General features: G+C 55.4%; 2 protein-coding genes across 7 annotated transcripts; both read left to right on the top strand.

Annotated features, from left to right (window-relative positions):
- The first annotated feature begins 909 nt into the window (after positions 1–909).
- On the top strand, positions 910–2481 carry POP7 (POP7 ribonuclease P/MRP subunit). The gene is made up of 2 exons (XM_075908412.2): positions 910–1063; positions 1397–2481. Exon 2 carries the CDS (start codon positions 1401–1403, stop codon positions 1791–1793), a length of 393 nt encoding a protein of 130 aa, XP_075764527.2. The 5' UTR covers positions 910–1063; positions 1397–1400; the 3' UTR covers positions 1794–2481.
- A 4027-nt stretch (positions 2482–6508) lies between these two features.
- EPO (erythropoietin) lies at positions 6509–14546 on the top strand. 6 transcript variants are annotated; one of them, XM_075908410.2, is made up of 7 exons: positions 6509–7165; positions 9990–10641; positions 11753–11936; positions 12830–12960; positions 13112–13198; positions 13354–13518; positions 13686–14546. In XM_075908410.2, the coding sequence occupies exons 4-7, from the start codon at positions 12916–12918 to the stop codon at positions 13824–13826; spliced, it is 438 nt and encodes a 145-aa protein (XP_075764525.1). In that variant the 5' UTR covers positions 6509–7165; positions 9990–10641; positions 11753–11936; positions 12830–12915; the 3' UTR covers positions 13827–14546. The 6 variants fall into 6 exon arrangements, with proteins under 6 accessions (XP_075764525.1, XP_025036240.1, XP_089628384.1 ...); XM_025180455.3 differs by lacking the exon at positions 11753–11936; XM_089772258.1 differs by lacking the exon at positions 11753–11936 and having other exon boundaries at positions 10259–10641.
- The last annotated feature ends 244 nt before the right edge of the window (positions 14547–14790 follow it).

The raw sequence follows: 14790 nt of genomic DNA on the forward strand, positions 1-14790 counted from the left end.
TCTGACTGGGGCACTAGGTACTGGAGGGGGAGTCAAGACTACTGGGTTCTCTCCCCAGCTCTGGGAGAAGAGTGGGAGCTGATGGGTTGGAGCAGGGGAGGGGGTGATGGGAGCCAGGACTCCTGGGTACAGCTCTGGGTTATGGATTAACATGGAGGGAGAGCAAGCAAAAGACCAGGCTGGGTCCAAGGTGACCTTTGGCTCCTGAGAGCAATGAAAGGCATCCTCCACAGGTGAAAAATAAACTGGGCATGAAACCTTCAGGTGGTTCAGGTCCCTCCTCCCCCTCTGATCAGCCCCCACATAAGGTGGAAAGAATGTCAAGGCCCCCTCCCCAGCCCTGGAATTCAGAGGGGGGAGGGGGAGAAATGGACTTATGCTGCCCGGGACTGGGGGTTGAATAGTTCAGGGAGGGACCTGTAGGGCAGGGACTTCTTTCCTTCCGGACCTTTTCCCCCGGGCCCCCTATTTTCACCTCCCCCCACATCTCCCCAGTCTGCTGGGTCCCAGGCTCCTGTAACTCTCCAGGACCACAGCTCTTCGGAGGGCCTTCTAGCTTCTGGGGTCTCATCTCTCTTTTGTCCCCTCTTTCCCCAACTCCCCCACATTCTCCCCTTCGCCACCTCCTTCCTCCTCCCCTCCTCAACATCTTTCCTAACTCCCATGTCCTTAATTATCACTAGGCGCTCCCGGGAAGAGAGCGACGCGCGCGTGGGCTATGAACGTTCCACGCGTATTCCAATCAAGGGGGAAGGGCAGCATGAACATTCCACGCGCGCTTGGAGAGGGGGGTTTCTGTGTGAAGGTTCTACGCGCGCTCCGGTAGGGGTGGTATGAACGTTCCACGCGCACTCCCGTCAGAGAGAGGGGGGAAATATGAAAGTTCCACGCGCGCACGGGATGGTGGTGGCTTTGCGAACGTCCTACGCGAGCTCCGGTAGACATGTGAACTTTCCTTGCGCGCCCCCGCCGCGGAGAAGGGGGGGGGAGGGGAGAGGGTGGAGTCGGAAGTTAAAACCGGAAAGGGAAGCGGAGGTTCGGCCTGCTTTGGAGACTCGGGGAGGTGAGTGAGGGGGCAGCGGCGGGGGATCAAGTTGTGGTGTCATTCACGGCTCTCTGGAGTGTGGGGGTGGGGTAGAGAGGGTGGTCTTGTGAGACTGGAGACAAAGCAGAGGAGTATGGGGGCAGAGGGATGTCTGTGGGGGGAGGGTGATTCTCAGTGGGGCAGGTGGATATGTGGACTGGGGGAGCTGACAATGTCTGCAACGGGCTGGGCAATGTCTGGACTGGGGAAAGTTGCTCACAGATTATGGGTTGGGGCACAGGCAGCTGATTCAGGGCATAGGGAAAGGGGGCCACAATGCAGGCAGCACTAGACTCCCCCCTCTCCCTCCAGAGCTATGTCGGAGCCAGCACCCCCAGTGGCAGAGCTGACCCTGCGGCGCCGTTTGCCCCCCCGGCTGCCTCGCCGCCGGGGTGACGTCTATGTCAACATGAAGACAGATTTCAAGGCCCAACTGAGCCGGTGCCAGAAGCTGCTGGGGCCTGGCGGGGGCTGCACAGAAATTTGCATCCACGGGCTGGGCCTGGCCATCAACCGGGCCATCAACATCGCCTTGCAGTTGCAGGCAGGTGGTGCTGGAGCCCTGCGCCTGGCTGCCAACACCTCCACCGTGGAGCTGGCTGATGTGCTGGAGGCCCAGAGTGATGAGGACGGGCACCCACCATTGGCCCGGGCCCGCAACAACTCTGCCATCCACATCCGAGTGTGCTGGGTTTCCCCACCACCATGAGAGACAGTGCCCCAGCACGGAGCCGGCCCTGGAGACCCCTGCTTGCCGCAGTGCCTCAGCACAAAGATGGAGCCAGCTTTGGAGAACCCTGTCTGCTGTGGCACCTTAGCACGGAGCTGGCCCCAGAGACTCCTGCCTGGCCACCCCCAGAGACCACTGCCATCTCATCCCCAGGACAGAGCCCTGGCACAGAGCCTGCTCTGGAGACCCCTGCTGCAGCATCCCCAGAACAGAGCACTAGCACAGAGCTGGCATGTAGACCTTGGCTGCAGCACCTTCAGGAGACAGTCCTGGCACAGACCATTGTCACAGTGCCCTAGGACAGAAGAATTCCAGCTGCATGGCATGGAGCTGCCCCCAGGCAAACTTGTCTAGCTCCCTTTATAGGAGATGGTTTTGACTGCAGGGGTGGGTAGACGGGATGGTCTTGACCTTTAATCTCTTCTGGACCACCCTCCCTCCCATCCACTGTCCCCCTTCCCAAGAAACCCGGGTGGAACATCTCCCCAAAGTGGAACTGGATGCCGGAGACTGAGGATATGTATCTGGGGAGGAAGGAAGCAGATCCGGGGGGAGGCAGGATTCTGACTTTGGGGTGATGGAGTGGGCTGGGGAAAGGTCCCTCCTCTTAGCGGGGATCTGCCTCATGCCCTAAATCTGTGAGATTCAACAATAAAAACTAACTGGGGCTGTGTGATGTCACTTATGGGCCAAGAGCTTGTGAGGGGGTGGGGAATGGGGCCCTGGTCCTTTCCCCTCTAGGGGATGTCAGCTCCCTTCTGGCCCCAGTGAAAGGACTGGCTGCCTCAGGGGGGTAGGGTGGGATATGGGGCCTGTTGTGCTGGTAGTGGGATGCTGCCAGGGTCTGAGAGATTCGAGGATTCCTGCAGCAGATGTGGCCATATTAGGTACTCCCAGGGCCAGGCCTTTCCTAGGTTTGGTTCCTGCCAAGAACAACCTGGCTGTATCATCCCTTCGGAAACCAGCCTCTGCTCCCTCGTGTGCTAAATCCTGATCCCCCGCGACAGGGCATGAAGCTGGGGTCCTGCCAACAGCTCAGTGGAACCAGACACCCTGTACCAGAGGTGGCTGCCTCTCAGTGCTGGGTGAGGGCTCCCTGGCTACATCTAGACTGGCATGATTTTCCGGAAATGCTTTTAATGGAAAAGTTTTCCGTTAAAAGCATTTTCGGAACAGAGCGTCTAGATTGGCACGGACGCTTTTCCGCAAAAGCACTTTGGCCACGGACACTTTTCCGCAAAATCTAGACGCGCTTTTGCGCAAAAAAGCCCCGCTCGCCATTTTCGTGATCGGGGCTTTTTTGCAGAAAACAAGTCTCAGCTGTCTACACTGGCCCTTTTGCGCAAAAGGGACTTTTGCCCGAACGGGAGCAGCATAGTATTTCCGCAAGAAGCACTGATTTCTTCTGCAAGAAGCACCCAAGATGTGGCCGCATTTCAGTGCCAGGCAAGGGATCCTTAATCAACCTCCCTGGTTGGGCCAATGGTATGGAAATTCCAGGTGTGACATGATCTAGGTAGTGATGGATAGAACCCAGCAGTCCTGGCTCCCACACACTCCCCTCCTGGAGCTGGGGAAAGAACTCAGGTATCCTAGCTTCCAGACCCCTGCTCTGACCTACCAGCTCCCACTCCGTCCCCAGAGCAGGGAGAGAATCCAGGCATCTTGGTTAGGGATGTTAAATACAGGGGGGTAGGGTGGGATATGGGTGCTGAATAGTCGAGTAACTTCATGAATTCTTATTGGTTAGTCGACTATTCTATAGTCCCCGGGGACGGGTCTAGCAGTCTGCACTCCAGCTTCACTGCCAAGGAGCCCCCGCAACCCTGCCCTGCTGCCTCTGTGGGGTGCTAGGCAGGAGCTGGTCTGTGAGGGGATCCAGATTAAAAACCAACTCCCCTCATAGCCCAGCCCTCCCCTTCCTCGCCCCCCCGCACTGCTGCCTCTGATAAAGAAGCAGCAGCACCTGTCTGGGGGAGAGGGGAGCATTCTGAGCTCCCGGACCTGGCACAAGCTGGAACTGACCTGGGCTGCCTGCCCGCCCAGCTCCTAATACACTTTAAATGCAGAGCTGTAGCAGGGATAGGTCCCAGACCTGACACAAGCCATGACTGATCTGGGCTGCTGGCCAGCCTGCTAAATGTCCTGGCAAGGTGGGGGAGGGAAATGTGTGTAGTCTATAGCATTAACCTATAAGCTTTTGCTTATCGGTTAATCAGTTAATTGGCTACACTATTACATCCCTAGTCCTGATTCCCAGCCCTGACCACACCCATTGCTGGCTGCACATGCTGGTCCCAGCCAGCCCTGACTAGGTTCAGTCCCTCTCCCTGAGCCAGAGCAGTGCCCCACTGATGGCTGGCTTGGGGGTGGGGAGGTTTTGGCCTAAATAGATTATAGGCCTTAGTCCAGGGATCTAGCCAGGCCAGGCACCTGTCAGAGCTGGGTTCAAGAACCAAGTGTGGAGCTAGGGGCACTGTGCCAAGGGGGGCTGGGCAGGGGGTGCAGAGGGCAGGCATTTGGGTAGGAGACAGAGGGGACCTGGGTGGGGGGCTCAGCAGGGCCTGTGCTTGCCCCAGCTGCCCTTTGCCCCGCTGGCCCCCCGGTTGATGAGTGACTGGGCCTGGCGCCGGTAGACTGGCTCTGTTTGCCGAAGGCTCCGGGATCAATGGCTCTGGCAGCACCCACGGCTTTGCTCCCTGCAGCCCAGCACGTATCAGCTGCTGTTATCCTTGGCCCAGGCCCAGCACAGAATAGTTGCCACCTGCTGGGGGGGCCTGCTCTAGCCCCTGGGGCACCTCCCCCCTCCTCCCGTAACATGGTACCCCTCTCCAGGTGTGAGATGCCTTTGGCCAGAGCTCAGCCCAGGCAGGACTCCGGGGTTCTCTCCCCAGTGCTGGGCATGGGGGATGTTGAGTCAGATTAAGGGGCTGGAACCAGGACTCCCGGGTTGTCTTCTTGCTGCAAGCCCAGGGTACAGTGGTTATGATACCAGCCCAAACCGTGATTATTGGATCTGTGCCCTCAACCCTTTTGAATGTCAGGGTGGACCCCATATGGGGCTTGGGGCATTGGACTGTGTGTGTGTGTGTGTGTGGGGGGGTCTATTGGGCACATTCTCCCCATCTGTGCCCATTCTGCTTCTAAATATCCCCTTCTGCTCCTGTCCTGTCAGGAATACCTCATCCTGTCCTAAGCTGTTATGCATTGCTCTGCCCATTATCCAGCTGTCCCGCCCCAGAGGTGGCTGCATCTCAGCGCCGGGCGAGGGCTCACGTGCCTCGTTGGGGTGACAGACATCTGGAGCCACTGGACAGCGTCAGAGTCATAGACAATCAAGTCCCCATTGTTAGCGGCTTCCTCCCACATGGAGATGATGGAAAATGAAGCGGCCGGTTCCTGTGGCTTCTCCAGGCAGCCCGACGCCACCACGGGCTCTGCAGCCCAAATTGCTGGTCTGAGACACTCCCCTGGGCAGGAAGCGTCGCCAATGGGACCCCCATCCCCGGCCTACGTGTTGGCTTCCAGGCAAAGAGTGATAGGGGTCACCTGAAACCAGGGGGGTCTCTGACAACTGAATAGAGTGTGTGCTCGGGAACCCAGGCATCCTGGCCCCCAGCCCGAATGGCAGGAGCCCAGTGATTTTAACATCTATATTCCTTCCCCCCCCCCCCCAGCCCTGCCAGTGCCTCTCACTCTGGACCCACAGCCCCTGCCAGCCCTTCAGGTGCCCCAGACGTCTATCCCACTGCCGCTGCCCCTGCCAGACCAGCCCTGGGCACTCCCCACCCCCAGTCCTGCTGGTGCCCCTCACTCCTGACCTGCAGCCCCTGCAAACCTGGCCCAGAATGAAGGGCCCAGAAACCAGACATGTATTTGAACCAGAGGATTTTCAGCAGCTCTTCAGGGTTGTGTTTTCCCATGGCCCCAGAGCTGGGAAAAAAGCGATTGCGCCAGGGGCATCAGCCAGATATTACATTGAGAGCTCACCCTGCCACACCCTGTATGGCACACAGACTCCCTGCCCTTCCTCCACCCCCCACACCCGCCCCACACACACTGTTAGCCAAGAGCCCAGGAGTCCTGGCTCCAGTCCTGCCCCATCTCAACTCACAGGACTCGTGGTTACTATTCCCGATGCTGAGAGGGGAGTGGGTGCTGGTGGGTTAGAGCAGGGGGGCTAGGAGCCAGGATTCCTGGGTTCTCTCCTGGCTGTGAGAGGTTAGAGGTGGCTAGTGGTTAGAGCAGGGGGGTTGAGAGTCGGGAATCAAGGGTTCTCTCTTGGGCTTTGGGAGGGGAGAGGGGGCTAGTGGTTAGTGCATGGGAGTCTGGGAGCCAGGACTCCTGGATTCTCTCACTGGCTCTGGAGGGGAGCAGGAGCTGGTGGGTCAGGGCATGGGGGGCTAGCAACCAGAACTCCTGGGTTCTCTCACTAGGTCTGGGAGGGGAGAGGGGGCTAGTGGTTAGAGCAGGGGGGTCTGGGAGCCAGGACTTTCCCAGGCATTGGGAGGGCAGAGGGAGCTGGTGGTTGGAGGGGGGAAGCTGGGACTCCTGGATTCTCTCCCTGGCTCTGGGAGGCGAGAGGGGGCTGGTGGGTCAGAGAATGGGGGGCTGAGAACCAGGACTCCTGGGTTCTCTCCCGGGTTTTGAGAGGGCAGAGGGGGCTGGTGGATCATAGTGGGGGGCTGCATTGTGTCCCGGGTTCTGTGGGGGTGGATGGGTTAGAGTAGGGTGTCTGGGAGTCAGGACACCTGGGTTCCACCCACCCCCCGGAAAGCACCCAAAGGTCGCGTGGGGGTGGGCTGACAGCTGTCATTCTAAGCAGCGGAGGCGGCAGGGGGGCATCTGGCCACCTCTCTGCCCCCAGCCTGCACAGTGAGCCAGCGGCGCGACCTTGGGCCTCTAACCTGTCGCTGCCTTGTGGCGCCAGGCCAAGAGCCGACGTGCGGCCGCCCGTGTGGCCTTTTCCTCGAAGACGCTTTCCCGGCGCGGGCCTGAGGAAACCCCCCGGCTTCCGCCCCCCTCCCCGTTGTCTAAAGGGCCCGGCTCCAGCCGCAGCCCCCCGGCGCATTCCTGCCGCCGGACAGTCACCCGCGACCTCGGGAACCAGAGTTCGGATGAAACATTAACTCCAGCTCCGCTTGCTGCAGCCGCGGCGAGAGGGAAGAGCGCGGCCGCAGCTGTCGGGTGGGGGGCACTTTGCTTTGGGCGTGGGGGAGGTGAGATCCAGGCAGGCGATGCCCCCTCCGGAGTAGCCAGGACGTCCCGGGGCCCGCCGATTTCACATGGGGATGGGAGCCGTGGGCCCCGCTAGGCCGTGAGGCGATGCAGACTGGCTATGGGGAGATCTGGTGAGTAGCCGCGTGCTGGACGCCTGGGTCCCGCCGCAGAGGGGGAGGGAGGCGTGTCTCATTTGCAGGAGGCTTGCCAAAGCTGCGCTTGCTCCTCCACAGATGGGAGAATGGGGAAGGGCCCCATAGCCCACCTGGGCTCCCATCCTGGGCCTGCATTAGAGCCGGTGTCCCCCCCTGGAGGGGGAAGGCTCCCTTCCCATCCCCGCCTGTCCACTTTGGATCAGGCTCCAGAGCTCAAGAATTAACATGTGTGCAGACGGAGACTGAGATTCAGAACCAGACAGCGAACCCAGGAGTCCTGGCTCCCAGCCCCCCTGCTCTGACCCACCAGCCCCCACTCCTCTCCTAGAACCATGGAGAGAACCCAGGAATCCTGGTTCTCCCTACATACCCCCACGTGGCCACAAGCCTGAAGATCTGTATAATGCAATGGAGGTAGGTGGCAAGGGATATGGGGCAGGGATGGAGGGGTGTGAATGGAGGCAGGTAGAAGAGACTTGGGGCCAGAGGAGTGCCTGGTGCATGTAGCATTGTAGGAGGCAGGTGCCCGCCAGCTAACGTCAGCTGTGAACCCTCCGGCTCTGGTGCCCGCCCGGTTTGGGAGCCTGCAGTCTGATGAGTCAGGAGAGGCAGAGCTGATGTGACCTGACCCGGGAGAGGTGACCTGCCAGAGAACCATGCTAGAGAGGCCATTTCGGGAAGGCACAGGGCTCTGAAGCTGGAGAGGTCTGGCCTGCCCCAGAGGTCTTCACCAGGCAGGCGATTTGGGACCATCACATGGAAATCAGGGAGCTCCTTAGCTCGCATCCCAGGTCTGAGGGAAAGATCCCGAAGGAAGCTTTCTCAGCAGCCAGTGAGAGGCTGAAGTGTTGCCCCCGGAGGCTGAAAATGTCCTTTGCCTCTGCCCGAACTCTGCCCCGAGTGAAGCTGAAACCGGCCTCCTGCCTGCGCTGTCAGAGGTCGCTCCAGGCACGAGCGAGAGCCCCGGGCCAGCCCTCTCTGTGATCTCTTGGTCTGGAGGTTTTCTTCTGCCGGTCCTGCCAGTGCCCTTGTTCTAGACAGATGCCCGTCTGTCCCTAAACAGCTTCGGTGCAACGGATCCCGGCACTCTGTGTAAACACACCAATTCCTGGCTTCATCTGCCGGCACCGCAGGGCCAAGGTCGCTGACTCTTCTTGTGTTTCTGTGTCCGATGAACATAGATGGGGAGCAACCAGTGGGCCAGCGAAGGACACAATCTGTGGTTTAGGAACCATGACCGATGAGGAAGGAGGCACTATGTCTAGAGGAGAGACAGCTAGAGAGGGGCAAGCCACGCTCTTTGTGAAGGGGAAAACTTGTTAGAGAGAGGCCACCAGAGTCAGGTAGGGAGGGCACTGGAGTTTTTAAACAACAGGTTGGGGGGTAAACCCCCTCCCAGGGATGGGCTAGGCTCGCCCATGCGACAAAGCTGGACTGTTTGGAGAAGCCAGCCTGTGCCTCAGATTCCCCCTGTGCTACGCAGTGACCTGGGATTGGGGCAAATACACAAATGGGCAGGACAAACAGAGAAGTGGAGCAACTGTCTTGACTGATGCAGATAAACATGGGGGGACCTAAAGAGCTGCTGTAAGCTCCATGAGCCGGCTCCATGCAGGAGCAGGGGGCCTGGACACACCAGGTGGCCAAGTAGGCCTGGCAAACTTTGGCAGAAATTGATGGAGGGGCCCTGTCCCAGGGGTCTGTGCTGGGCCCTCAGAGGCAGGTAAACAGCTGAGGCAGAGACCGGACCCTGGGGCTCTGTGACAATTGGCCAATGGGCTCTGTGACAACTCTCCAGGTCCCTTCCAGCTCATCCTTCCTGGATTTCCTTTGCTGTCCAAAGCTGCAGGTGGGATCTGGGAGTGGGCAGAAGAGAAGGAGGCTGCTTCATCACACGCAGCCCCTTGTCTCGTCCTGGGCAGCGCTGGGGTCCAAAAGGCCAGTCTGGAGGAAGCAAAGTGGAGATTTCAGCTTAGTCTCTGGTCCCAGTGCTGGGTCCCACAGTCGGTTCCGGTGCTCAGTGCACAAGAAGGATGAAGGCTGGAAACGCTACCTCAGAGCCAGGACTCCGGGGCTCTTGGGCAACACTTGATCCCTAGAGTAGAGGAAGGTCTCACAGCCGGAAGATGCAGCTAAAGAAACATGGACTGGAAATGCGGGGCAAATTTTGAATGGTGGAGGGGAATTAAGCAGAGAAGCGGCTTCCCAAAGGTCATGCAGATTCTCCATGGCCGCCTGGAAGAGATCCGCTCTGGTTCAACCACTATGTCTACACTACAAGGTTTTGCGCAAAAACCTGCTGAGTGTCCACACCTCAAATGCACTTTTGTGCAAGTAAATCAGCAGTAAAATGTCAGAACAAAGGGCTTTTGCTGGTGTTGGTAAATCTCATTCTATGAGGCATAACTCCCTTTTGTGCTACGACTATTGCGCAAAAAGGCAAGTGTGGATACTCGAGGGGTTTCTTGTGCAAGAAAAAGCACAGATGCTCAGAGCTTTCTTGCACAAGAGGGTCCATGCAGTGTGGACGCTCTCTTGCACAAAAGCACATCACTTTTGCAATGTGCTTTGAGGTGTGGCCGTAAAAAGGCTTCTTGTGCAAGAAGCCTGCAGTGTAGACATAGCCTCATTGTACCAAGAGTAAGGGTGTGAATACACAGCAGGGCTTAACTCTAAATAAACTATGCAAATTGAGCTATGTTAATTGAGTAGTTTAGTTCAAAATAATTTATTTTGAAATTGGGAGCATCTACACAGCACTTATTTCTAAATAGAGCACTATTCTTCTGACTTCCCTTAGGCTACCTCTAGACTGCTGCTTTTTATCCGCTAATGTTACAATCAACACAACTGAAGAAGCCACCTCTAGCTGGCACAAATAGCAACTGATAGACACATGCAAGTGACATAATTACCACAGTGACATAAATTAGGTCAGCCTCCTTTGGTCAAGTAGACATGGCCTAACACGGAGGAAGAGTTCTCCATGGGCATTAAATCCTCTATAATGCCTATGTCATGAAAAGACCTTTTCTCATCTCAATTATGACTGAAAGTCTTGTCCTTGAGGGCCAACTCAACAACCAAGAGAAAGAAGCAAGATGTGACAAGATTTTCGGTGGGAATTGGTTGCTTTGGGACACCCCTGGAAGATGTCAGCAGCAAAAAACAAGTGACAATGATCATGACAAAGAGATGGAAGATCCATCAAGTGAGGCACCAGTCTTGTAAAAGGTCAGTTTGGTTGGATCTCAAATCTTTTGTCACTAGAGTGCACAGGAGAAACCTCACCTACTTATCCTCTTTGAGGTCCATTTGAGCTCGAATCAACAGTGAAGGGCATTTCAGTCGGAACGGACATCTTCTCTTGGTTTGTCCTGCTGCGGAGAGCCAACGATGTTTGTAAACATGCAGAACAAAATCTGCCCCTTTGGAAGAACATCATGTTCAAGGTACCTGGAAATTTGTCTACACAGCAACATTATTTCTAATTAACTAACGTTATTTCTAAATAACATACTCTACATATATGTGCATGTTTACATAGCACCCTAAACTCAAAATAAGATACTCAATTTGTGCTATGCAAATTGCATAGCTTATTTTAAGTCTATTTCGAAATAGCTTATTTTGTCATTTGGCACTGTGTATACAGCACCACATTTCAAAATTTCAAGCCATCCCTACTCATCGTACAATGAGGTTTAAAGGGATGGCAAAATAGCATGTCTGCTATATTTCGAAATAGTGGATGCGTTCAAAAACGTGGGGTAGCTATTTCGGGATACATCTGGTATCCCAAAATAACTTTGCTGTGTAGACATACCCAAACACAGCCAGCAGTTATTTCGACATAATGTTGAAATACTGTCAATCTGGAGGACTTTTATTCCTACTCCTGTAATTCTCATTTTAGGAGGAGTAAGAAGTATCCCAAAATAGCTACCCTACACTAAGCATCCCTGTAACCCTCATTCCACCAGGGTTAAAGGATATCTTCAAATAGCACATTATTTCAAAATTTGGTGCTGTGTAGATGCGCCAAATTTCAAAATACGCTATTTAAAAATTTGATCGAAATAAGATACGTAATTTGCATAGTGCAACTTATGTAGCATATTTTGAGTTTAGCCCTGCTGTGTAGACACACCCTCATGGTAAATCACAGAGGACTTACTTCAGCATACCAAGGTATCCCAAAAATAGCTACCCCAGATCTTAGAAATATTTTCCAAAATAACGGGCACGCTATTTCATCATCCCCATAAACCTCATTGCATCAGTGTTAAGGGATGTCTCAAAATAGTGCACTATTTTGAAATTTGGCACTATATAGATGTTCCAAATTTTGAAATATGCTATTTTGAAATTTGATCAAGATAAGATACACAATTTGCATAGCGCAAATTGTGTATCTTATTTTGAGTTTCGGGTGCTGTGTACACACACTCAGCTCAAGGGAGAGTGCTCTATTTTAAAATAAGTGTTGTGTAGAAAGCACCAAAATTCAAAATAAAGTATTTTGAAATAAGCTAAGCAATTGACTTGGCTCAATCTGCGTAGCTTTTTTCCAGTTAAGCCCTGATGTGTAGATGCACCCTGATCAGTCTGCACTGAGAGCCTGTGGAGACATCCTTGAGAAAGACAGATGGCTTCTTTTTGCCTAGCCTCAAAAATCTGACCCCTCTGTGGAAAGAATCTGTGAGCAGGAAGAGAGTGTTGGAGGAGACCGAGAACTTCTTCCAGGGTAATTCAGAAAGAAGAGACAAATTACAACCCCTCTTGGGAAGATAAAATGAGCATGGGATGTGAAAGATTGGCTCAGAGCATGAATTTGGCTCCAAATCAAGTGTGTGATCCTTGTGCGTGATGTTTGATCATTGTGTGATGTTCATTCTGGGGACGGATTGATCTGAATTCACTCTCCCTGGTTGCAGTGTAGGGGGGCTGCCACCAATGGCATCTTTAGTATTTACAGATCTCTTCCCCTTGTCATGGGGGTGTGAGCAAAGAAGTAGCATGCAAGAGTTTCCACAGGGACTGTGGGAGAGAGGCAAAGGCTGGAGTTAGCAGATAGCTGCTTGCAAGTCGGACAGATGCAGCAAATGTGCGGCAGAGTTATGGGGAAGGTGGGAGGAGATAGCTTTGCGGCGAGGGAATGGCGCTCACCTAGGGTACATCTACACAGCAGCGTTATTTCGGAATAACATCCGTTATTCCAAAATAACTATGCGAGTGTCTACACAGCTAACCCATTATTTTGGAATTTGTAAAACTCATTCCATGAGGAATAACGATTCATAATAGCTATTTTGGAATAGCAGTAGCATGGACACGCTACTGCTGCTATTTTGAAATAGCTCCTCCCCCAGGCCATTCAAAGTAATTACTCCCCAGTGCTTCTTGAGGCTCCAAATTGAGGTAGTACTTCCACATTAGGGGAACCTGCCTCAGACTAAGTTTCCCTGTAGTGTAGATGTGCTATTTCGAAATAAGCTACTTTCTTCTGGAATAGCTTATTCCGAAATAATTGTGCAGTGTAGATGTAGCCCTATGAGGGAGGGATGGGTGTGACAGGGATAGATGGATGGAGGGATGCAGGGGTCCCTGTGTCTCACAACCCTTCCTCCCACCCTGCAGGGCTCTGTGCTTTGCTGTTGTTACTGTTGGAACTCGCTGCACTCACTCACCCCTCTCCATTGCACCCCATTTGCGACGCACGAGTCATGGAGAAATTCATCAAGGAAGCCAGAGACACTGAAAACGCCATGGTAGGTTCCCAACCACATCAGCCTCAAGACCCAGGGGGAGGGGTCCCTGTTAACCAGCCTCCCCTCCCCAGAAGTGAATGCATCTTAGCGCTGGGCAAGGGGTCCCTATGTAACCAGCTACACGATGTCAGGTGATTTGGTCTCTTTACAGGAAGGTTGTGCAAATTCTTGCAACTTCTCAGAAGTTCTCACAGTGCCTGACACAAAAGTTAATTTTAACAAGTGGAAGAAAATGGACGTGAGTCTGAGTGGGCCCCGGGGCAGGGGGAGTCTGAGGTGGAGGTTCTTGGGTGGGGCACACAGGGATCTGATCCGGGGGTGTTGGACTAAGGCATCCGGGGGTCTGATCCGGGGGTGCTGGGTTGGGGCTCTGATCGTCTCCTCCCTCCTCAGAGGCAGAGGCAGGCAGCTGAGGTGTGGGAGGGACAGGCTCTCCTCTCAGCTGCTGTGCTCCGAGCCCGGGACCTAGTGGCTGATCCCTCCCTGAGCCAGCAGCTCGGCCGCACCTACAGCAACCTGCGCAGCGTCGGTCAGATCCTGCGCAGCCACAATGCCCAGGTGAGGGGCTCCTGGGTCAGGGCAAGGCTGGGGGCAGGATGGCTGGGAGGAGATTGCTGCGTGGGGCAGGATGGAGCAGCAGTGTGTGTGTGGGCGGGGGGAGGGTCGGAGAGGCAAAGGGATACCATAAAAGCTTCTCTCCTCAAATTATCCCTCATCTCCCATAGATGGAGCCAGCCCTGCCCTCTGCACCACCCCCCACCCTCAGCGTCCGGACTTTAGCCAAGCTGCTCAGCATTCACTCCAACTTTCTGCGGGGCCGGGTTAAGCTCTTTCTGACGGACGCCTGTCGGCCCGAGGCTGGGTGAGGGGTTCCCGGCCTCCCCCGCTTGCCACAGCACTCCGCCCTCCCCCCCCGGAATCTTCCCGGTGACGGACCGGACGACTGACAGCCGCCAATCATCTGCCCACTGGACAGCGGCCCCGGAGCCTCGGCACAACCTCGCTGAGGAATGATTGACGCCTGTCACCCAATCCCGAGTGCATCACAGCCTGGGCCAGAGAGCTCGCTGCCCTTCTGGTGTGACAATGATTGACAGCTGCCCATCAACCCAGTCAGGACTCAATGCACCAATCTGATCCCCCCAACACCAGCTGGAAACTAGAGGAGCAAAACTGACAGACAACTGAAGCCCTGGACCTGGGAGTTACCCGTGTAACAGGCCACCCTGCCCCAGAGGTGGCTGCATTTCAACACCCTGCTCTCGGATCCTGGCCTCGCAGACAGGTGCTGCTGGATCGCTCATGGCTGATGATCCCCCCGTAAGAGCAGGGAGCCTGAACATCCAAATCTCTCCTGCCCTGCTTGAAACGGCAGCAGGGCCAGGGACTCAGAGGAGGCTGAAGTGCCGGGGCCCAGGGGCCTTCACTATAGAGTTTATATTTTATATTAAGTTAAGGTGCAAAGTATTTTGTGTCTAGTTCTTGTTTCTCCTGAAGGATGAAGGAGATGGAGCCTGAGGTTCACCCTCGTGGAGGGTTCTGCCTCCATCTGGCCCTTCCTGACCTGCAGCCCCTGCCAGCCAAGCCCTGGGCTCCCCCAGCCCTGCAGGTGCCCCTCATTCCCAACCTGCAGCCCCGCCCTGGGATTCCCCCGCCCTGCCGCTAGGGGGCGCTGTGGGACAGGGAACGGGGCAGGGGCTCACTCCTGACCTGCAGTCTCCGCCAGCCCAGCCCTGGGCTCCCCCTGTCCTGTCGGTGCCCCTCACTCCCCACCCTCAGCCCATTTGTTAACGTCATGTGGCTTGCCCCGTGTAAACCAAGTCTGGCTGC

The sequence above is a fragment of the Pelodiscus sinensis genome, chromosome 22 (assembly GCF_052426305.1).
Source record: "Pelodiscus sinensis isolate ZL-2025 chromosome 22, ASM5242630v1, whole genome shotgun sequence".
NCBI lineage: Eukaryota > Metazoa > Chordata > Testudines > Trionychidae > Pelodiscus > Pelodiscus sinensis.

Bases quoted from the DNA above. Each gene is read 5' to 3' on its own strand.
- POP7 (XM_075908412.2), top strand. From the start codon at position 1,401: ATGTCGGAGCCAGCACCCCCAGTGGCAGAGCTGACCCTGCGGCGCCGT.
- EPO (XM_006114666.5), top strand. The intron at 13,199-13,353 runs GTGAGTCTGAGT...CTCCCTCCTCAG, and splicing joins ACAAGTGGAAGAAAATGGAC to AGGCAGAGGCAGGCAGCTGA. The intron at 13,519-13,685 runs GTGAGGGGCTCC...CATCTCCCATAG, and splicing joins TGCGCAGCCACAATGCCCAG to ATGGAGCCAGCCCTGCCCTC.